The sequence below is a fragment of the Hemicordylus capensis genome, chromosome 15 (genome assembly GCF_027244095.1).
Source record: "Hemicordylus capensis ecotype Gifberg chromosome 15, rHemCap1.1.pri, whole genome shotgun sequence".
Taxonomy (NCBI): domain Eukaryota; kingdom Metazoa; phylum Chordata; class Lepidosauria; order Squamata; family Cordylidae; genus Hemicordylus; species Hemicordylus capensis.
Genome location: NC_069671.1, coordinates 12,161,142 through 12,183,384, shown reverse-complemented (window position 1 = coordinate 12,183,384; position 22,243 = coordinate 12,161,142). Strand labels below are relative to the sequence as shown.

The 22,243-nt window shown below is 49.4% G+C and overlaps 1 protein-coding gene across 10 annotated transcripts in view; it reads right to left on the bottom strand.

Moving 5' to 3' along the window:
• NCOR2 (nuclear receptor corepressor 2) overlaps positions 1-22,243 on the bottom strand; it is a 318,459-nt gene that overhangs the window by 199,208 nt on the left and 97,008 nt on the right. For all 10 annotated transcript variants that reach the window (XM_053279156.1, XM_053279146.1, XM_053279155.1 and 7 more), the window contains exons 3-4: positions 15,638-15,765; positions 7,161-7,341 (exon numbers count right to left, since the gene is read on the bottom strand). In XM_053279156.1, the coding sequence (XP_053135131.1) occupies positions 7,161-7,341; positions 15,638-15,765 (309 nt within the window). The remainder of the gene's footprint in view (positions 1-7,160; positions 7,342-15,637; positions 15,766-22,243) is intronic.

The window sequence follows — 22,243 nt, the reverse complement described above, 5'->3', positions numbered from 1 at the left end:
CCCAATGAGGGGCCACGCCTCGTGGCCCCGAAATCCCCCCTGCACCTGCTGTCAGACACGGGGGTGCTAGTTTAGCTCCTGAGCGGGGGCCACACGGCCCCCATTTGAGAGTTAAATGGCCGCCGCATTCGCGGCGCAGCTAGGAGCGGCTCTTCCCTGCCTCAGGCGCAGGGGGCGGGGTGAGCGGGGCCGCAGCCACATATGGACCACCAGCGGCCACGCTCCGCCACTGGCTGGATCCCCAGCTCAGACTTTGCACCCCAGGCTAAAAAATACATGATCATGATCTTTAAGGCTTTAAAGCCAGAGATCAAAATGGGGTTTAAAATTTGTGCTTGGACATGGCCTTGAAGAAGCCAGTGAAATGGTTTTCTATTTGTTTGTTTGTTTGTTTGTTCGGTTTTTAGACCGCCCTACCCTTCCAATCGATGCTATTTTGATGCCTTAAAAAGTGCACAATTTCTTAGCTGGCAGATATGGTGAGGACAGGGCTCCTCTCCATGCAGCTAAGGCAAACCATTCTCCTTGGAAAGAAGAGGCAGGGGGCTTGGGGGGCTGGGAAGGAGAGAGTCAATCGTTTTTCCAGTCGCAGAGGTGGAATGCTCAAAAGTTCAGGGATTCTCTCTCGGCCAGCGTGGATTGGGTGAGGCGTCACCTTGTAATATTGATGGAACAGGACGGAAAGGTCTAATTATGTAAATGATGAGCCGGCTTTGCTAAGAAGAGGCAGGCAGCCAGCCTTAACGAGGATGGTGGTGGGCTCCCTCACCCCCCCCCCACCCGCCCTGCCACAGTTACAGCTTGAAAGGCAATTGAAACGCTGGCTATGAGCGTCAATCAGTCAATCACAGACAAGGAGCAGGAAGAGATGGAAGAACGTTCCAAAGAATGCCTGTTCCAAGGAGGCAGCAGATGAACCAAGGTCCAGGATGATGCTGGTCACGCACCCCGCTCGACAAGGGTCACAGATGACAGTGAGTGGAGAGCAGAAGCCCATCATGCCCCAGCCGCCCACACTCACAGAACTGCGCATCTCCCATCTTTTCAAATCCAGGATATACCTTCTCATTCCAGCCTACAATCCAGGAGGCATGCCTGCCCTCTCATTTATTTTATTTAAATGTCTATGCCGCCTAACCCAGAGGCTCCAGGGCTTTTCCACCGCCCCAACAAAAAGGTGGTGGAGCTGCCGATGTGAGCCTTAACCAGAGAACGTTAAAAGTTGGATGGTACCTTACGAGGCCTTCTAGTCCAACCCCCGACCCAATGCAGGGCACAGCCAAAGGATGCTTTCCAGATTAGACCCTACAATGGGGTCACAACATATTTGCTAAGTGTGCTTCTGTACTTCCTGTGTTGTGACACCACAGTCCCTGCGCTGACAGCAAGGTGCCGTTCGCATTTCAGATGCCTTGTTTCGAATTTAATCGCTGCAATATAGTGCTACGACACTGCATGTACAGCGCAAAAAAATCAGCTGTACTTTCCAGTTGTGGAGTTTTCGCACGATTGCTTTGGAACACCCCCTTCACCTAAGCGGAGTGAACGTTTGGAAAGGGCCCAGGCTGGGCATACCCAGCTGCTTCAACCATATAAATACGACAAATATGTATATACCGCTTTTCAACAAAATTTCCCAAAGCCGTTTACATAGATATAAATGTAGATACCAGCAACAGCCACTGGAGGGATGCTGTGCAGAGGTTGGATAGGGCCAGCTGCTCTCCCCATAAAAAGAAGCACCACTTTTAAAAAGTGCCTCTGCTCAGTTAGAAACAAGGGGGTTCTAAACACTTTTCAACAAAAGTTTCCAAAGCAGTTTGCACAGATCGCAAGCAAGCCAGCCAGCCAGCCATTCCTCACAGGACTCTGCTTCCAGACAGCTTGCTATCCTGGTTGTCCTCCTCTGAACCCATTCCAGTTTATCTTCTTAAGGTGGGGCATGCATCCGATAGATACAAGAATCCCTCTCTCTCAAAAGGGCTTTCCTCAAGAGTAAAAGCTAACAGAAGCCGACGTGTCCTGCCGTGGCACGATCTCCAAGTCAGTCCCGTGCCACCATCCCAGGCGTTCCTGCTTGACCGCTGCCGGGGGGGGGGGGGCTCCCTGCGAGCACAGAGCTACGGACCCCTTCGCTGCCGCCACCACCACCGCCAGATTACTCAATTAGGGATTAGGCCTTTGCCAGTCGCTCCCTGGCCAAGTGGGAGGCCTGCCAAGGTCAACCTAAGCTCCAGCCAGCTTCATTAGTAACAGCGAGCAGGAGGGTGGCGGGGAGGAACTCTGAGTGCTTAATCCCAGCGACAGAGATCCTGAATTCCTGCAGCGAGAGAGCCACCAAAGCAGGAAATCAAGCACAGCTGCTATCCACCAGCTGCCTGCTCCTCTGGACAACTGGGAGGCCCCCTCCTCACGAGGCAGAGCCCTAAAACGGGGTCAATAATATAACTTTAAAAGGGGACTTGCCACTTTTGGAGGGTTACTACAGAAGCTCAGGTCCACCAAGGGGTGGTTCCAGACAGGGGCACAGCAAGGCCAGCCTAGGCCCGGTTCTTTTTTAGAATGTGAGCTCTTTGGGGATAAGGAGCCAGTTTATTTATATCTATGTGGACCGCTTTGGGAACTGTTGTTGAAAAGCAGTGTAGAATATTTGTCCTATTTGTATTCGTATAACAGCTCTGGCAGGGATAGGACACTAAAGCAGGGGTGGAGAGGAGAGGAGAGCTGGTCTTGTGGTAGCAAGCATGACTTGTCCCCATAGCTAAGCAGGGTCTGCCCTGGTTGCATATGAATGGGAGACTTGATGATGTGTGAGCACTGCAAGATATTCCCCTCAGGGGATGGAGCCGCTCTGGGAAGAGCAGAAGGTTTCAAGTTCCCTCCCTGGCTTCTCCAAGATAGGGCTGAGAGAGATTCCTGCCTGCAACCTTGGAGAAGCTGCTGCCAGTCTGTGAAGACAATACTGAGCTAGATAGACCAATGGTCTGACTCAGTATATGGCAGTTTCCTATGTTCCTATGGATAGAAAATAGATTGGCATCCACTCAATCTCAGGGTGGTTTGCAAGAAATCAACACCACAACAGAGGTGTGCATCAACTGTTTTTTGTGGTTCTGTCCGGCACCGGGCTTCCTGGCCTCGCATCGTCTCAGATTCACTGTCTCCCGCACTGCCTATTTGACACAGATGGAAATACCAAGCCAAAGAAGGGCGTTCACCCAATGATTTTACTGTCACATGATCTTTTATTTTACTGTATCTCTATTATATCCTATGCTGGTCTTTGACCATAATAAAGGTGATTGATTGAAGTTCAGTTCGGAATCAGACCGGTCCGCGAACAGGTTTGATTGAACTAAGTGGGCCAGTCAGTTTGACTGAACCAGCTCAAACCGGTTCACCAGGCTCAACTGACGGAGGCAACTGAGAGAGGTGAGTGTGGCAATGGGTGGAGAGGCGAGAGGCATCTTTATAAGTCCTCTATCAGGAATGTTTAAAATATGAGCATATGCTAGATCATTCTTGGAATTAACCAACATGGTTAAATATGCATACAGAATTTTCTTCACCTCCCTAAATGCCTGTCTGGAGTCGGTAATGGGCTGGATGAGGGATAACAAACTGAGACTGAATCCAGATAAGACAGAGGTACTCATTGTGCGGGGTTGAAATTCGAGAGACGATTTTGATCTGCCTGTTCGGGATGGGGTCACACTTCCCCAGAAGGAACAGGTATGCAGTCTGGGGGTGCTTCTGGATCCAAGTCTCTCCTTGGTGTCCCAGGTTGAGGCAGTGGCCAGAAGTGCCTTCAATCAGCTTCGGCTGATACGCCAGCTGCATCCGTTTCTTGAGATAGATGACCTCAAAACAGTGGTACATCTGCTGGTAACCTCCAGAATGGATTACTGTAATACGTTCTATGTGGGGCTGCCCTTGTACGTTGTCCGGAAACTACAGTTGGTTCCGAATGTGGCAGCCAGGCTGGTCTCTGGGTCATCTAGGAGAGACCATATTACTCCTGTATTGAAGGAATTACACTGGCTGCTGATATGTTTCTGGGCAAAATACAAGGTGTTAGTTATAACCTATAAAGCCCTAAACAGCTTGGGCCCTGGGTAGTTAAGAGAATGTCTTCTTCGTTATGAACCCCACTGCCCACTGAGATCATCAGGAGAGGTCCGTCTGCATTTGCCACCAGCTCGTCTGGGGGCTACTCAGGGACGGGCCTTCAATGCTGCCCCGAGGCTTTGGAATGCACTCCCTAGTGAAATAAGAGCCTCCCCATTTCTGACAATTTTTAAAAAGTCCTTAAAGACACATCTGTTCAACCAGGCTTTTAACTTATTTTGTTTTGATTGTTTTAATGTTGTTTTTAGAATATTGTTTTAGAAATTTTAAATTGTTGTGTTTTAAATTTCTTGTTTTTGTTTTTAACTAATGTTGTTTTTATCTTGTTGTAAACCGCCCAAAGACTTAAGTTTTACCGCCAGTAAGGGACCACCCTCCTTTACTTTTAAAGATGACTCTCACTCCCCTGCCCGCCCAGTTCCACCCTCACCCCTCTCGCCCTCATCCCTCTCAGTCGCTGCTCTTAATCAAGCCCAGCTCGAACCAGCTCACTTCAAACCGGGTTTGGTTCGGGTCGATCGCAGACTGACCCCCTTTCCTGAAGGGCAGTCCAGTTCGTCATCAAACCACTCGAACCACCCTGGTTCATTGCAAACCGGTTCAAGATTGAGCCAGTTCTGCACAGCCCTATCTCGAAGTCCTTGTAAAAACGGGAAGTACAGGAGGCCCTCTTTATTTGTGGGGTTCCATTCTCATTTATAGGCGTGAATACAAAAACCGCCAATAAAGAAACCTTACCCCTTTGGGAATCCAAGGATTAGGTTCCCCACACCAAAAAAAGAGAGAGCCGGGGGGGGGGGAGCAGAAAGAAAGAGGAGAAAAGCCCTCTTTTGCAAAAGAGAGTCATAAAATGGTTCTGAGCACCAAAACTCAGGAATCATGGAAAAGTGAAAATAGCCTATTTTCTTTGTACCGTGGATAAAGAAACCCGGTCTCCAAGACCCGTCCACAGAAACAGAAACCCACGCTCCACAGTTAATGAGGACTTCCTGTAGATCCCGCAAGCCTGAAGTCTGTCCATCCAGGACTACAGAGCATATCAGGATTTGGGCTGGCTCACAACGTGCAGGGCTCAGCAATGCCTGCAAACCTCTCAACTCCAGGGATGCCTTGAGAGAGACTGTCCTCTCTCCTGAGAACGCACAATACAACAGATTGCTGTTATGTTACACGTGAAATGCACTGGCAGGAGGAAAGGCAGCCAAGACAGAGACCCTTGGGAGCATGTAAAAATGGAAGGGGGTGGTGGGGTGGGGGAGGAAGCAGCCACGGAGACTGAGCGTGGGGAAAGGAAAGCGCTCAACGGGATCAGCGACACCCTTAGGATGTGGCATCCTGCAAGGTCGCAGATGTGACTTGGGAAAGAGGAAGGCGCCTACAACCGTGACAGCTCAAGAAGAAAAATGCCCGACAGCTAAATCTGTCAAAGGAAAGGGAGTCAGGGATTTTTGTACCTTCTGGAAAATTCTGCCCACACGCAGAATTTTGCCTTTTAAACCATACAGTTTTATTAGTATTATATTAAAATAGTCATATATAGTATTTGGATTCTTTTTTTTTAATATTCTCGCATACTGCTGAATCCACACAGGGTTTTGTTTTCTTTTCTTCTGAGAGGGAAATAGTCAGAGGAGAGGAAAAATGTGTTGGGAAAAGCCGGCATTCTTATCAAGGCGCTGCCTTCAGCTGACCCAAGCGGGCTAGAGTTCTGCTCACCTCCGTCGAGGGGAAAGGGAGGCATGACAGTCCTCTCCATCGGCTAGGCTGGAGTCAGCTGACCTGTGGTTCCTTCCCTTCCCACTGTCACCTCAATGGCCACTCCAGTTTGTCATGATGTCACTTCAACATTTTGGACATTGAGTACACTGAATACCTTCCAGCCCTAGAAGGTAGAGATAGCACCATCCTCTGAGTTCACCTATGACAGCCTAGTTAGAGCAGGACTTGGCAAAGACCAGGTGCCAGAGAGCCATAGCACACAGGAACACAGGAAGCTGCCTTATGCCAAGTCAGACCATTGGTCCATCTAGATCAGTATTGTCCACACTGACTGACAGCTGGTCTTGTGGTAACTAAAGCAAAGTGTGCTGTCGGGTCCTGGCGACTACAGAGCCCTGTGGTTGTCTTTGGTAGAATACAGGAGGGGTTTATCACTGCCATCTCCCACACAGTATGAGATTATGCCTTTCAGCATCTTCCTATATCGCTGCTGCCCAATATAGGTGTTTTCCATAGTCTGAGAAACATACCAGTGGGGATTCGAACTGGCAGCTTCTGGCTTGCTAGTCATTTCCTGCTGCACCCTTAGGTGGCTTGGTAGCAAGCATGAATTGTCCCTTTGCTAAGCAGGATCCGCCCTTGTTTGCACTGAATGGGAGACTACATGTCTGAGCACTGTAAGGTATTTCCCTTAAGGGATGGGGCCGCTCTGGGAAGAGCATCTAGTTTCCATTCCCTCCCTGGCCTCTCCAGATAGCGCTGAAAGAAATTTCTGTCTGCAACCTTGGTGAAGCCACCGCCAGTAGAGATGTGCATGAATCAATTTTTTCGATTTGATTTGTACCCTTAAGACACACTTATTCACCCAGGCTTTAAAGCAGATTTATAGTTTTAAATAATTTTAATACTAGGTTTTAAATGTTTTTAATCTGTGCTGGGGTTGAAGAGGGCCAGTTGCTCCCCCCCCCACACACTGCTAAACAGAAGAGAACAGCCACTTTAAAAGCGGTCTCTGCTCAGTTAACAGGGGTAACTTACAAGGTTACTTGTAGAGAAGATAAAATTGAGCCCATTTACCCTTCCCCTCCAGAACATTCGCCACTTTGGTCAAATGTCCATGGTCTGGCTCCAAAGGAAATCCGCCGAGGCCAGAAGGGAGCCTAAGCGCTCTCTATCGTACACAGAGCTGCCGCTAGATTCTCGCAGGCCACACAGCACGCCCTCCCGACAGCCTGTCCAGCAGTATTCCGCCCATGTCCCCGGAACCACACACACGGCGCCGCCTCGGTCTCCAGGCAGGCCCCTTGGCTTACCTTCGAGAGATCCTCTGTCCCGCCCTGCTGACCCTGGCTAAGCAGCGGGGAGTGCCTCAGCAGGGGCTCTTGCAGCAGCTCCAGCCGGGGACGCTTCATCTCGATGAACTCCATCTCCGACTGTTTGCTCAACTCGGACAGGTAGGAATGCGGCTCGGCGCGGGCGTGCAGCTCCTGAGACCTGCAGGGGGGAAGCCAGGAGAGGGTTGGCCGGATGGCTGTTGCAGAAGCACCTCGGGTAGCCAGATGGCAACAAGGGGCGGGAAATCATGAGGACTGCAGGAGGCGCTGTGAAGTTTGGGCCCGGACTGCCTTGCGGGGCAGGAGCTGCCACTCTCCTCCTACTATGCTGGCTGCTAGCTGGGCAAAGAGAACCGCATGCCATTCAAGCTGGGAAGTCCTCATAACGCGGGGTGTGCACGAATCGCCACTCGTAGCGTGATTCAAATCGCATCCCCAGCATCTTTAAAGCGGAGGAGAGCAGGTGCATACCTGCTAGTCCGCCGTTTGCTAACGCTCCCTGAACTGGTGGCACTCCTCCAAGCTATCTGCATGCACTGGCAGCGCTCTTCCCCAGGTGCCCTCAGGCAACGCTGGCATGCATATGGCCCCTGTGCATGCATGGCAGCCATTTGCATGTTCAGGAAAAGTCATTTGCATGTTCACCACCGATTCAGGAAGTGGCGGAGAGTGGCAGAGGAGCAGGTGTGCGCCTGCTCTCCTGCGTTTCAAAGGTGCTGAGGATGTGTTTCGAATCGTGCTACGAATCGTGATAACTCAGAACCACCCAGAACCCTCTTTTCTGGGGAATCAGGTGATCACACAGAGAGCACCACCCCTGGAACTTGTTACAACTCAGGGAAGTTGGAAGTGTGCAACACTCTGCATCCTTTGCTTCAGCTCCTGCCTGTGCTTTCAGAACCCTGCCCAGCCTTCTCTTTGAAAAGTTAATGCCAGAATGGATCTCCACGACCTGACAGGCCAAGGAACTGCACTCTAGTGGGCCGGACAAGGCAGATGCAGAGGGAAGGAAGGTGAAGGTTACAGCTGCCTTACAGTCAGAACATTGGTCCGTCTAGTTCAGTATAGTCTATATCAGTGATTCTCAAACTTGGGTCCTCAGGTGTTATTGGACTTCAACTCCCATAATCCCCAGCCTCAGTGGCCTTTGGTTGGGGATTATGGGAGTTGGAAGTCCAATAACACCTGCGGACCCAAGTTTGAGAATCACTGGTCTATATCAACGGGCAGCAGCTCTCTGAGGTTTCAGGCAGGAGTCATATGTGGAGAGACTGCCAAGGCTGAACTGGGGAGCTTCTGCATGCAAGTAGGTTGTCTACCACTGAGCAACAGCCCCATCAATCTGGGAGATGGTTAGTAGCCAGCAGATGGCCTAACTGCTCAGAGTAGCAAATGACCCTGGCCCAGAGAGGTTTATAGAGCTCAAGAAGTCTGCTGACCTGCCCGGGCCAAATGGCTGCAAGGAAGCTTCCATAGCTGGCATGGCTGCAGTTTCCTCCAACAGAGCTGGACAATGGCCACAACAACCCAACTCCATGGATAACTTCCTGCCGTTTGCCAGTTCAAGACTTGACCTCCCTCAGACTCAACCTGTGAGCTTCCTGCCTGCTGACAATCACAGCCTGCGCAGGTGGCCTGGAGCCTTGAGGGAGGGGCAAGTGGCGCTGTAGTCCCATGGTAGAGCACCTGCTTTGCATGCACAAGGTCCCAGGTCCAGTCCCGGCACCTTCTGCTCAAGGATCTCAGGGACCTAAAGCTGGGGAGAGCAGGGCAGCCCTTTCATGAGGCCTCAGGCGGCAAGATGCCTCCTCCTGCCACTGCCATCCAAGGAGCTCTTCAGGACCAACCCAACCCTGGGCAAAGAGCACCTCTCCTTACATTCCTGGCAAAGCTTCCAAGGAGCACAAGGAGAGCAGAGGAGGCTGCTGGCAAGCCTCCACCCCCAGACCTAGCTTGCAGGAGTTGGTCTTGAAAGGGACTCCGAATAAGGCGGCTCCCTGTGTTCCACTATTGTTCATTGGGTAGGGAAAGTGTCCTGGTCGGCTGTGGGAGTGCTGCACACTCCTGACTTTCGAGTCAGTCGCCCCTGCTAGCCGAGCAAAAGTGGCGATTCTCTTGCTTTCAGCAGGGGGAGAACAACTGGCCCTATCCAGCCCCAGCACAGCATCCCTCCAGTGGCTGTTCATGATGTCTATCCTATATTTCTTTTTAGACTGTGAGCTCTTTGGGGACAGAGAGCCTATCTATCCATCCATCCATCCATCCATCCATCTGTAAACCACTTTGGGAGCTTCTTGTAAAAAGTGGTATATAAATATGTGTTGTCTTCGAGTGTGTACTAACATAAACCTGGGTGAGAGAAGAGGGGAGTTACCATCTGCGAGAGAGGAGTTGGGTTGGGTGGCGAAAAGCCATCCGACCCAGCTCCTCTTTCACAGACGGTCACTCTCCCACTCCTCCTACTTCGGTTTTTGCTCGCACACAATAGAAAATCAGGAGTGTGCACAGCATAGGTCATTGGACTTATCCAGTGAGTGATTATGTGAACTGCCTTAATGCGGAGTAAGTGGACCGATGGCCGGGCTTCATATAGGGCAGCTACCGATGTTCACCAATCCCAATGGCTGAAGATGGGAAGGACACCTCTCACCATGTGATCCAGTTACCTCTTCAACCTCGTAAAAGCCCACTGCTGTCATCGTACCTCTACGTCTCCACCGCAAGTGCTCCTGCCTGCACCCCCTCCACCATGTTCCTCAATCAAGAGGATTAATTGCCTCCAATAAGCATAGCAATTAAGCTTTCCTCTCCCGCCACACTCCACACGTCTGCTTTGGAGCGCGGCGAATGCACGTCAGCTTATTAACGTGTGCAGAATATATTGTTATTGACAAAAGGAACATGCTTCTTGTTACCAAGGCACAAATGCTTCAAAATCTGAATTGCCAAGAATGGGGGGGGGGGGAGGAGAGCGGCCTAAGCAACCACCTCCCCTAGAAGGAATGACTCATAAAATGACCAAAATAATCAAACTTGCTTTGTACAGCATACCTTTGCTTTTCAACCCAGAATTAAAGGCAGAAATAACTAAGGCAAGTAAAAATGTTCAGTGCCAATTATACACCCCCATATCTTATATGCTCCCATGACTTCCCTCTAGGCTGAATTATAATAATCTCCTCCCCCCCCCCCCCCCCCCGCCAAAGCACGACACAGAACACACTCTCTAATCTATATACTCGATTGCCTGAAATGACTTTGCAAACATAACCCTGTTTTACCCTCTGAGATGCAGATGCAGCAAGGCTCTTGGCTAGGAACTTGGGCGTCCTTGATGACAGGGTTAGCCGGAGGGTGGCCGTACCTGATTCGAGGCCTGGAAGATCTCCAAAAGGGAGCTGCCACCCCCCACCCCACCGAGATAATTTGCAAGAGTTAGATAGTGGAACCTGAAATGCAGCAAAGGGAAAGCACTCTTCTGAGAGTGAGAGTTGCCACCTCAAGACATCAGGGCCTGGGGCGGCAAGAAGAGCAGGGCCCAGTTCCAATGGCTAGGCACGGTGAGGCGGAGCTCAGTGCAAAAGCTGTTTATTCACCACTGGTGAATTTTCAACCAAGGATACATGAACCCCTGGGTTACTTTAGAAAAGCCTTGCAGGGGGTATGTGGAGCTCAGGGCTGGATTAGGGGGAGGATTAAGAGGTGGCACATGCCCAGGGGCACCTATTCATGTTGGGGTCTATCTCATAGGAACACAGGAAGCTGCCATATACTGAGTCAGACCGCAGGTCCATCTAGCTCAGTATTGTCTGCACAGACTGGCAGTGGCTTCTCCAAGGTTGCAGACAGGAATGTCTCTCAGCTTCATCTTGGAGATGCTAGGGAAGGAACTTGGAACCTAGATGCTCTTCCCAGAGCGGCTCCATCCCCTGAGGGGAATATCTCACAGTGCTCACATATCAAGAATCCCATTCAAATGCAACCAGGGCAGATCCTGCTTAGCTAAAGGGACAAGTCATGCTTGCTACCACAAGACCAGCTCTCCTCTCCTTCCTAATCCTAATCCTTCCTAATCTCCTTCCTTCCTGACCAGCTCTCTCCTTCCTAAATTGGGTGCACATGGGCATCTACCTCTGTATCAAGTCTGTGACTATAATCATTTAAACCAGGGCTGCACAGCATCCACCCCCAGTTGCTGTTGGACTACAACTCCCATAATTCTCAGACACAGAAGTCAGGTATGATGGGAACTGTAACCCAATATTTGTGGGAGAGCCAAAATTGTGAAGCTCTGGTTTAAGCGGGTGTGGGTGGGTGTACATACATGTCTCAGTGTGTATACGTCTGTGTGTGTGTGTGTGTGTGTGTGTGTGTGTGTGTGTGTATGCATATTTACATACATATTTGTATGTGTGCATATTTACATACAGGAGTGGAAACTTTGAGACAGAAGGGCAATGCTTTTTAAAAAGAGATTGAAACCCCCTGACCCAAGGCATCTAGCACCACGCCTCCCAAAGGGGACAACAGTGCTGCCACTTGCCTTTTTGGCCCTGGCCGCTTGGCAGTGCTCTTTGTTGAGTAAGCAAAGGGGAAAGGCCAGGCTCCCTGTATTTACAGCAGGCCTGGCCAATCCCAGCAGCCGGAATCGCACACCCCTATTTGCTTCTAGGTCTGAAGTGGGAACTGGGAGCCAAGCACAATCCTGTTCCTGGTTACTCACCAGGCCAAGTCCCAAAGGCATAAGCAGACAACATCAGGACCACTGTTCCCTCTGTTTTGAAACAGTTGCTCCGGCTGCTGATATGTTTTGGGCAAAATACAAAGTACTGGTTATTACCTTTAAAGCTCTGAACAGCTTGAGTCTGGGCTACCTTAGAGAGCACCTTCTTCTGTATGATCCCTGTAGCACATTGAGGTCATCTAGAGAGGTCCGTTTCCAGTTACCACCAGTACGTCTGGTGGCAACTCAGAGGCAGGCCTTCTCTGTAGCTGCTCCTGGACTGTGGGATGCACTCCCTGCAGAAATCCATAATCTGAATTCTGTTTGGCCTGGCCTTCCAGGGTTTTTTAATTGTTTTAAATGTTTTTAATGTGCTGTAATCTGGTTTTCCAGGGTTTTAAAACTGTGTTAAATGTTTTAATTATTAATTGTTTTACAGTCTCTGTTTTTAACTGTTAATTGATTTTAATTGTTTTCTTTTAATGTAAACTGCCCTGAGCCATTTTTTGGAAGGGCGGTAAAATCGGATGAATAAATAAATAATAATTGCGGACTCCATACCCACATGGTCGGGGAATTGGCACCCAATCTCAGTATACACACCAAAAAAAACCTGGCAACTAAGGGGTTAATTTTTTTTGTATTTGTAGGTCAGGGATGGCCAGAAATGACCTTGGAGATCATTTCCGACCACCATTTTGAGATTGGGAGCCTCAAAATGGCTCCTTTTGTGGTGGGGGGGAGGCAAAACCCCCATGATTTTTGGCCGATTTTCTGCTATTGGTGGGCATTGCTGTGCTGCTGGCCATTTCTCCTTGCATTTTTAGGGCCACCTCCCCCCCTTTATGGAACATTTCCCCAATCTCTGGGAATCTACCCCCCCCGCAATCCCATTGCCCCAATGTGTCCATATTTGTGGTTTCCATATCTGTGATAGCAGCAGAGAATGGACCCCCGCAAATACGGAGGTTCTCCTGTACCGTGTGCAAGGCCTGGCCATTATACAGGCAAAGACTCAGGCTGCATGGAAATATTTAAAGCCAGGTGCATGCAAGGCTGGGCTGAAGCCTGGGAAGGCCTTCCTCTGCAAATACGTTGCCCCTCAGCTGTTTCAGGCAGACTTGGGCAGAATACCTGCCCCAGTTTTATTGGTCTCCAAAAAAGTCTATGCACCACAGGCAATGGCCAAGGTTTGAAAGAAGCAACAGGTAACACCTAAAAGGGCACGGCCTAGCTTTGGAACTGGAAGACCTCATGACTGCCAAGCCACATTCTGGGGGTCCAGCCCTTGAAGACTCCCTAGAAGCTTTGCTACCTGCAGAGCACAACCACCCTCCAGCCACCCACCTGCATAAATTCTGGGGGAAAGGAAATGCAATGGAAGCAGCAGCCCCCGTCAAGTCAAGCATTGGCTTGGTAGCCTCAGCTGCTGTGTGTTTGTCACAAATGCCAGATCAGGGCTCCATGATGGACACCCCGCCCATAGAACGAGCCGTAAGAGCTACTGCCTGGTCCACCAGCTTCAGCTCCCTATCTTCCTTCCCACCCACCACAGAAACAAGAACATGAGAAGGCTACAGCTGTTGCCTTGATGACGTGGAACAGGTGGGGGCTCAACCCTGTATGCCACAAGAGCCAATGGGTGGGTCAGGAAGCACGGCAAAAACAGGACACTGGCCTGGTTCAGACAATCGTTCAGATCTGGGCTTAATGTGGGTTACTGACACTAGCGTGATTGTGTGAATCCACACCAAGGCGAGAATCTCAGGTTCATCTTGGGACACAAATCCCCTTGGCATGGGTTCACACAATCATGCTAATGTCAGTAACTCCCATTAAACCCTGATTCAGATGACTGTGTGAACCAGGCCACTGAATCAGAAAATGTCCTCACTGCAAGTCTAGAAACGTGGCCAGTTCCGAGGGGCAGCCATTCTGCTGCATCCTTCCACAGCCTCTCGCCAGCATCAACCCAAGGGCCAGACGTGAAGGCAAAAAGGAAGGAAAAAGTGATCCTCAGAGAAGTAGACTGAAGATGGGCTGCCAGACGGCCATTTCCGCCCCTCCCCCAGCCCTTTCTGAATCATCTTCTCTCCACAGTCAAGGGAGGGGCAGGCCGCACACAAGTGCAGTCACCACTGGTCCGTGCCAGGCTCTGCTCCCGGCGGGATGCCCAACGCAGGCGGAGTCTCCTTCCCCTCCCCTTGGACACACAGCAGTGTGTTGTGCTCACCGTTTTGCTGCCACTCTCTCCTCCAGACTCCTCACAGGCCTGGCTTGTGCTTGCTGCTGCTTTTCCTTCCCACCCACCTCCTGCCGGCCCAGCTGCCTCTGCTGGAAGCCAAGCAATCAGAACCCGGGAAGCAAGCCAAAGCTCTTACAGATGCGTCTCGCTCAAACCTGCCAAGAGGGACTCAGCTGCACGGATGCCTGCTCCTCTCCCCTGCTCCTCTGGTGGAGGGAAGGAGGCGGGGGTGGATGGAGGCGAGGGCGGGGGAAATGAGGGAATCGTTCCTATGCCAGAGAAACCCCAAACTATCTGCTGTGACAGGCTGTGCCTACCCTCGGCACCAGCTGCAGCCTCTGGCCACCCGGCAAGCCAAGAAACACCAGGCAAGGGAGCATGGGGGTGTAGGAAAGAGCCACCAGAGGTCATCTCAGTCCACGCCTGCCACACCAAAGCAAGATTAATTAGGCCCAAGCCACCCACGACATATGTGTATGCAAGCTAAATTTAAAAACTTCAACTGATGGAGAAAGGAAGGAACTTCAGAGCCTCCCCCTTGGCAACCACTTCAAAGGAAAGGTCTTGGTGGTGGTGAAATCCTTCAGGCTATCATAGATAATAAAAATGGAAGGGTCCCTCATTAATGATCTCACTAGGTATATCCCAGAGATAAAGCCACCCTCCCCAACGCCCAACCAAACTTCGGAGGACGTTCCAAGGAGGAGATGCTGCCAACCTCTGCACTGGCTCTTGGTTATGCTCGAAGGTGTTGCTGGTTAACACTTCAAAGTCTTCAAAATGCTTAAGCCTGGACATACCTTTGGGCAGGGATTCTCAACCTTGGGTCCCCAGACGTTGCTGGATTACAGTTCCCATCATCCCAAAGGCCACTGTGTCTGGGGGTGATGGGAGTTGTAGTCCAGTATCACCTGAGGAATATGGAATTCCCACCCAAAGTCCAAATCTGAGCACCTGCAGAACGACCCATAGCTCAATGGGAGATGGGACAGGTCATAGCTGGAAGTAAAGCAGCTGCTTTGCCTGCTCAAGTTCCCCAGTTCAATTGCAGGGATCCCCAAGTAAAGCTGGGGGAAACCCTAGAGACCCTGAGGTCTCACATGGACCCTCTTGATGCCTCTCAGCCCCAGTTCTGATCTCAAACTTGCTGAACCCAAACTGCATCCAAACTGTTACCCAAATATAGCATATTTGGGATTGGAAGGAATCCCTACAAATGTTGGATTCTGGATAATGTATGCAAATCAGTTGGTTTTTCACATAATTGCCTTGAAAGCAGTATTTGGGGGTTTTCTACATAGAAGGGTGTGTGTGAGAGAGAGAGAGAGAAAGAAATATTGTCATCTCTGGAATTTCTGCCAAGGGCTCAGCCTGGCAAGTTCCTCAGACCCTGTCCTATGTGTCAAGGATGCCCAAGTTTCCCCGACAACTCCACGGAACAGATGCACAAACGGTCCACAGGTCCACTGAGCGCTCCATCCTCCTTACCGTTCATTCCCTGGCTGGAATTCCGACAGCAAGGATGGCCTCCTCCGCTGCGGCTGCAGAATAGACCCCGGGGGCAGGTGGGAAGGGTAGTCTCGGGAATGGTGCTGATATTCCAGGAGGCCCACATCCTGAAAGAAAAAGAGAAACAGGGCTAAGAGAGGCTGTGCACAGATCTCACTTGTCCACTGCATGCTCCATGGCACAGAGCCAACACTCAGCATCATCAACCAGGCCACATGTATTCTGCTGTGTTAGAAGCAAACATATTTGACACCCAAGCCACTCAAACCTCTGCCACAAGGGAAACCGATAACTGGTACAAATGACAGAAACTGAGCAAAGTCCATCTCGTGCATTGCACCATTCATTCAGTCGTCACAACGGTTTTGCTGAATTCTGAAAGTCATGGGCTGGGACAAGGAACAAATATGCAATTTATCAGGGTTTAGGACAGGAGTGGCTGACTACTCTATAGCTTCTGTTTGCACTGGCTATCGTATTTGCCATTGTTAAACTATTGGGAGCCAGAAATTCCAGCCCATCCATTGCAAATTGTCCGAGATCTACCAGCATTTCCAGCCTTCCTCTATGCTAGGATTCTCTGTCGTGTGCAGGGATTTACAAGGCAGATGAGCTAATGTCAATAGGGCTGCCTGGAGGCAGAAAGTGTGAGAAACACTGGCCGAAACCATTCACTGTTATCTCATAAAGTTCTTGGAAGATGAGCTACATTGGGGACAATAACGACGTGGCATTTATTAAGCACACATTGTCACTCTTGTCCCTTGACAACCCCCGCACCTGAAAAGTACAGTACTTCAAACGCCACAATTTAATTAACTAAAAAGCTCCCATATCACAAAGATGCCGACTGAATGACTCGATATTTCAGCTGCTCCTTATTAGCTGATAAGGTGCTTTGCCATAACAGGGGAAATGATCAAAGAGCAAGGAAATAATTACTTAAAACACAGACCAAAAGGCCACATAATACCAGGATGAGATTCATGAAAACAAAGCAGTCGTGTTGGTCTCATAAGCCAAAAACAAGAAGGGGGCATGGTGGTTTTCTTTGGGCCGAACGAGTTTTCAAATCTCTGAAAATTCTTTAAGTGGATTTGCAAAATGGGTAAACATGTGTAGCACAGTAAGGAGAACCTGGGACCAGCTCCACCTACACACACACACACACCCCTACCTCTTCATCTAATGTGCATACTGGAGAATAGGAAATGAGGTGGCAAGTCCATTGATGCCTCAAAGGCATGAATCTCTTTTTCCAAGTCTGTCAAACTAGCGGTCTGGTCATTTAGAAGGCTCAAAAGGCCCAATGTTGCTGACCAGTGGATGAAAGACTGAATGATCTCAAATGATCCAAGACTCCTGCAGTCCTCTAGAACTAGAACGCCGGCTGTTCTTGAACAGCAAATTGCTTACCTGTAATGATAGTTCTTCTAATGGTCCACTGTACCTTCATACAAATGGGCTTTGAGCATGCGCAGAAGCCTAGTTCGGGAACCTTCCAAGCTTTGCTACATTTCTGGCAGTAACCCTGCCCCCTAGCCCTACATGACAGTGAGGCTATCTCCCCTTATCCAGTTCAGGAGTCTGCCGCACCCATAGGTCAAATGGAACACATAGAAGGCACAGTCCTCCTCCTGCTGAGGGGAAGGAGTGTGGGTGTATAAAGGTACAGTAGACCACTAGAAGAACTACCATTACAGGTAAGCAATTTGCTGTTCTTCTGCATGGTCACTGTACCTCATACAAATGGGTGCATGCCAAGCTATCTTACCTGGAGGAGGGTGCAGGAGTAGGACTCTCAACTGAATATTGATTGAAAAACTGCCCGACCAACACTGTATCTTGCCTTGCCTTTGTATCCAGAGCATAATGCTTCACGAAGGACAAAGGCGTGGCCACCTGGCAGATGGATTCCAGTGGAAAAGCTTTGTCAAATGCTGTAGATGTCGCCACAGCACGTGTAGAGTGGGCCTTCAGGGGAGCTGGATGAGACTTCTTTGCCAGCTCATAACAGAGCTTAATAGTAGCAACAATCCATCTGGAGATAGATTGTACAGAAGCGGGAGAACCTCTGTCCTTAGAATTAGCATTGCCATACGTGAGGAACAAAGACTGAGTTTTCCAAAATGGTGTAGTGCACTGAATACAAAACACGAGCACACAACCAACATCCAACATGTGCAGCTTACATTCCGCCTCTGATGTTGGGGCAGGACAGAAAACAGGTAACAACAATAACTGTGAACAATGAAACGTGAAAACAACTTTTGGAAGAAACTGGAGGTCAAGACATAATAGCACTTTGTCCTGGTGAGAAACAAGATATGGCGAATCTGTCCAGAGGGCTCATAGTTTGTTCATCCTACAGGCGGAAGTAATGGCTACCAAAAATACAGTCTTCCAGGTGAGAAGACAGAAGTCACTCGTGGCCAATGGCTCAAAGGAGAGGCCCAGGAGTACTAAAGGTAGGTCCCAAGGTAGACACACATTGGGAATATCTGGATGTAAATTAGTTAGACCCTTCAGAATAGCATGGACTGTCGGGTCAGACCATAAGGACCTACTCTTAGGCTCACACACGTGTAGTGATGGCGGCCAAGTGAACCTGAATGGAAGCCATTGATAATCCTGAGAGTGTGAGGAGAAAGAGGAGGAGGAGAGCTAGAATGTAGGACCGAGGAGCCATCCTGTGGTCCACCTCCTCTGTTTTAGAGATAAAATGACACCACTTCGCAGCATAAGATTTCCTATTGGAAGGTTTGCGGGATGCCAGCAGGACCTGTAGAACTTGTAGAAGTTCCAACCATCTATCTGGATCCCCCACCCTGTCAGCCGCAGAACATGTGGCGGGGGAAGGGAGGGGGATGATTCTCCCACTGTGGCAACAGGGTCCCTTGCAAAGGAAGACAAAGAAAAGTGTTTTTCAACAGTTGTAGAAGGAACAGGAACCACAGCCTGCGTGGCCACCAGGGGGTAATTAGTATGCAGTTTGCTCTATCATCCCTGATCTTCTGTAACACTTTGGGAATTAATGGAATTGGACAGAACATGTACAGGAGTCCTTGACTCCAATCGAGAACAAATGCGTCCCCCAGTGATCCTACTCCGAGACCTGGCCTTGAGCAATAGAGGTGACACTGGCTATTTTCTCTGGACGTGAAAATATCTACCTCTGGGGTCCCCCAGAGGCAAAAATTGGTTTGGTGCTGGTTTCAGCACCAGGGTCCATTTGTAATTGTATGATGTTACGTGGCTGAGTGCATCGGCGAATACATTGTCCCCAGCCTGGCATGTAAGTGTCCGTAGTTATGACTCTCGAAACTGGAACTATCCAGAAACTGGTAGAGTTGTGCAGGTTCTCTAGAGAATTCCACCATCGCAACACCTGGAGTACCAAAGGCAGCAGTATGAGGATGCGGGACTGAGAGTTTCGCATGTGGTCAAAATTGTTGAGGAACCATCTTTGTAAGACACGCATGCAAAGGCACGAATGGGGTAGTACTGCCATTGTAGAGGCCATAAGTCCCAAAAGGCGCTGTATCACAACCACCAATTGTCTTGGATGTAATAGACAGGTCCTGGCCAAGGTGTGTAGCTGCAATTCTCTCCCGAGGGAGCACAATAACTTCTTTTTTTGAATCGAAGATGATTCCCCGGAATTTGATAACTCTTGAAGGCAAGAGGCACGATTTCTTGTAATTGATGCGCAGCCCTAGATCTGACAGCAATGCTATGGAATAATGCAAATGGTCTAGATTATATTTCGTATCCGTGATTAAGAGCCCGTCGTCCAGGTACGGGAAGACCTGGATCTCTCATTCCTGGAGAAAAGTGATCACGACCACCATACACTGTGTAGACCCGCGCCGCCAGGGTGGGGGGTGGGAGGTGGCCGAAAGGCCAAATGGGAGAGCTTTGAATTGGAATGCTGGTGATCCTATCTGGAACTGCAAGAATTTCCTGTATTGTGGTCTGATGGTGATGTGGTAATATGTGTCTCTGAGACTGATAGACGTGAACCAGACCGCCTTCTTTAAGAGAGGAAGAATTGTGGGGACTGTTACCATCCAAAGGTTTTTGGAGGTAACAAACAAATTTAGGTCTCTGAGGTCCATAATAGGACGGAGCCCACCGTCGGGCTTCGGTTCTGTAAAATAATGGGGAGGGGATCCTTCCATCTTGTTGTGGGAGACTGGCTCTATGGCATCTTTAATAGGGAATCAACCTCTTGAAGAAGCTCTCATGTTGGCTTTGTAATACGGATGCCTGAGGGTGGGGGAATTGAAATAAACTCTATTGCTTAACCCATTCAAATTATCATGAGGACCCAGTGGTCAGTTGTAATTTTCTCCCATGCGCCCAGGTAAGGTCTTAAACGTGTTCCAAAAGTAGAATGGTTATAGTCTTTTATTGTAGGTGGAAGGCCTAGACTTGGACTGATTTGATTTCCGAAATGTAAACTGGTGTTTCAGAAATTGAGAGGTACGTGCTTCATGAAAGGAACGGTCCGATTGGTTGGAGTAAGAAGGCACCCTGAAAGAGGAGTAAGAAGCCACCATTGAGGATCTGGAAGCTTTTCTATTCTTTGGGAATCCAAAGGTGGACTGATAGGAAGTCATGCATTTAGCCATATTTCGTAGTTTCTGAATGCCTCATCAGTGCTATCTCCAAAAAGGGCCTGGCCATCGAATGGTAAGTTTTCAATCCATGTTTTAGTTTCTGAAGCTAAGGAGGTTGAACGCTAACACATGCCTTCTTAAAGTAACTGCAGCAGCCACATAACATGCATTGCCATCTGTGTCATGTCTAGAGGTATGGAGTAACTGTTTTGACAATCTACGAGCCTCTTTATAGTACGATAACACACTGTCCTTGTGTTCCTTGAGATCCTGTGGAAGGGATTCCACCACATCTGCTACTCCTCCCAAAGTAGCAGCAAGTTATACCTGGCCCTGCATGCCTGGTAGTTTGCTATCTTCAAGTTTAGGGTAGATGTAGAATAGATGTGCTTACCTAAGGCGTCTAACCTTTCCTTCTTTATCAGGTGGTGCTGTCAAGCCCCGATTTTTCGCCTGGGACTGACCTGCTTCCACAATAATTGAGTTAGGCATTGGATGTCGTAATAGAAACTGGTTTCCCTCTGGCTGGACCTTGTAGAAACCTTCCAGTTTTCTAGATGTAGGTATTGCTGCTGGCTTTTCCCAGCAGCATCCATAAGAGCCGTATTCATTGGGAGGAAAGTGGAGCATGAAGTGTCAGAGTCAAAAGGACCAAAGATTGGGTTTGGTGTTGCTTTGAGGGCTCATTTATCTGGATGCCCAGAGAGGTTGCCCACCTGTTCTGTGAATAGTTTGAGATCCTCCAAGGAAGAGGATGGCTTTGCATCCTCAATAAAATCTTTAGAGACCTGAGCTGACTCCAACTCAACAGAGGTGTTCACCTCTTCTTCCGAATCTGATCCCTCTCCCAAAGAGGCTGAAAGTTGAGGAGCCGCACCTGGAGCTTTTGGTGTGTTCTCCAGTACTTAGCGAGCAGCTGTATTTCCCTGAGGTGATGGTTCCAGCGGGACTTGGTTCACAGTTGGGAGCTGTGGCACCGGTAGTCGCATAGAAACCGAAGGTGCAAGGAGTGTTAACTGTAGTCCGAGCTCGAGGCTCCCGACACCTTGGGGACTGAGAAAGGGAGCAAGTGTTCCTACAGTAGTGCTCCCATCAATCTCAGTGAGCGTGATAACAACACCTCTCCCTGTCCTCCAAACCAAACCCTATCATCACGGAAATATGCATAGCAGTTGGACAAGGGAGAGTAAGATCGATGATGGTCTGTAGGAGAATAACCCATTCTGCCAGTGTTTCTCAACCGCCGGTCTGCAAACCGGTGCTGGTCCGTGAAACGTTGGGTACCAGTCCATGAGGAACTAATAAAAATCATCCCCAGCCAAAAATGATACCAGAAATGATACCAGAAGGAATAAAAAGAAACACTTTAGGAGAGATAAAATATAGAAAGCACCTAGCAAACTAGAACAAGTTCTCCGAGACTAAGCAATGCAAGTCATGCGGCGGATGACGAAGAACCATATAAGAGGAGGTAGCCTCACTGTCATGTAGGGCTAGTTGGTGGGGTTACCGTCAAAAATGTAGCAAAGCTTGGAAGGTTCCCAAACTAGGCTTCTGCGCATGCTCAAAGCCCATTTGTACGAGGTACAGTGACCACGCAGAAGAACATCTTTAGCAATCCTAAACTTGCTTGTGCCTTTGACCCTGCTCAGATCGCAAGGACCTAAGCCGCCTTCTTTACAAGGCTCAAGGAAAGCCACCATTTTCCCTCTGCTTCTGGCGCCTGGATCAGAGAAGTGTTCTCTGAATGAGAGGCCGGGATGAAAATAACTCTGTTTTTCTTGGCATCCCAAGAGGGAGAAATCTTAAAATACTTTCCTCCTCCTTCCCCCTCTCCATAGCCTGGCTTTTTTCCCCTACCCAGTTACTGTACACATCTATTATTTCTGACAGCCCCAAATGTTGAGCTTTGATATTTTGCGAGGTTTCCGTCTTACTGGGAAGTTCCCAGCCGGATAGAACC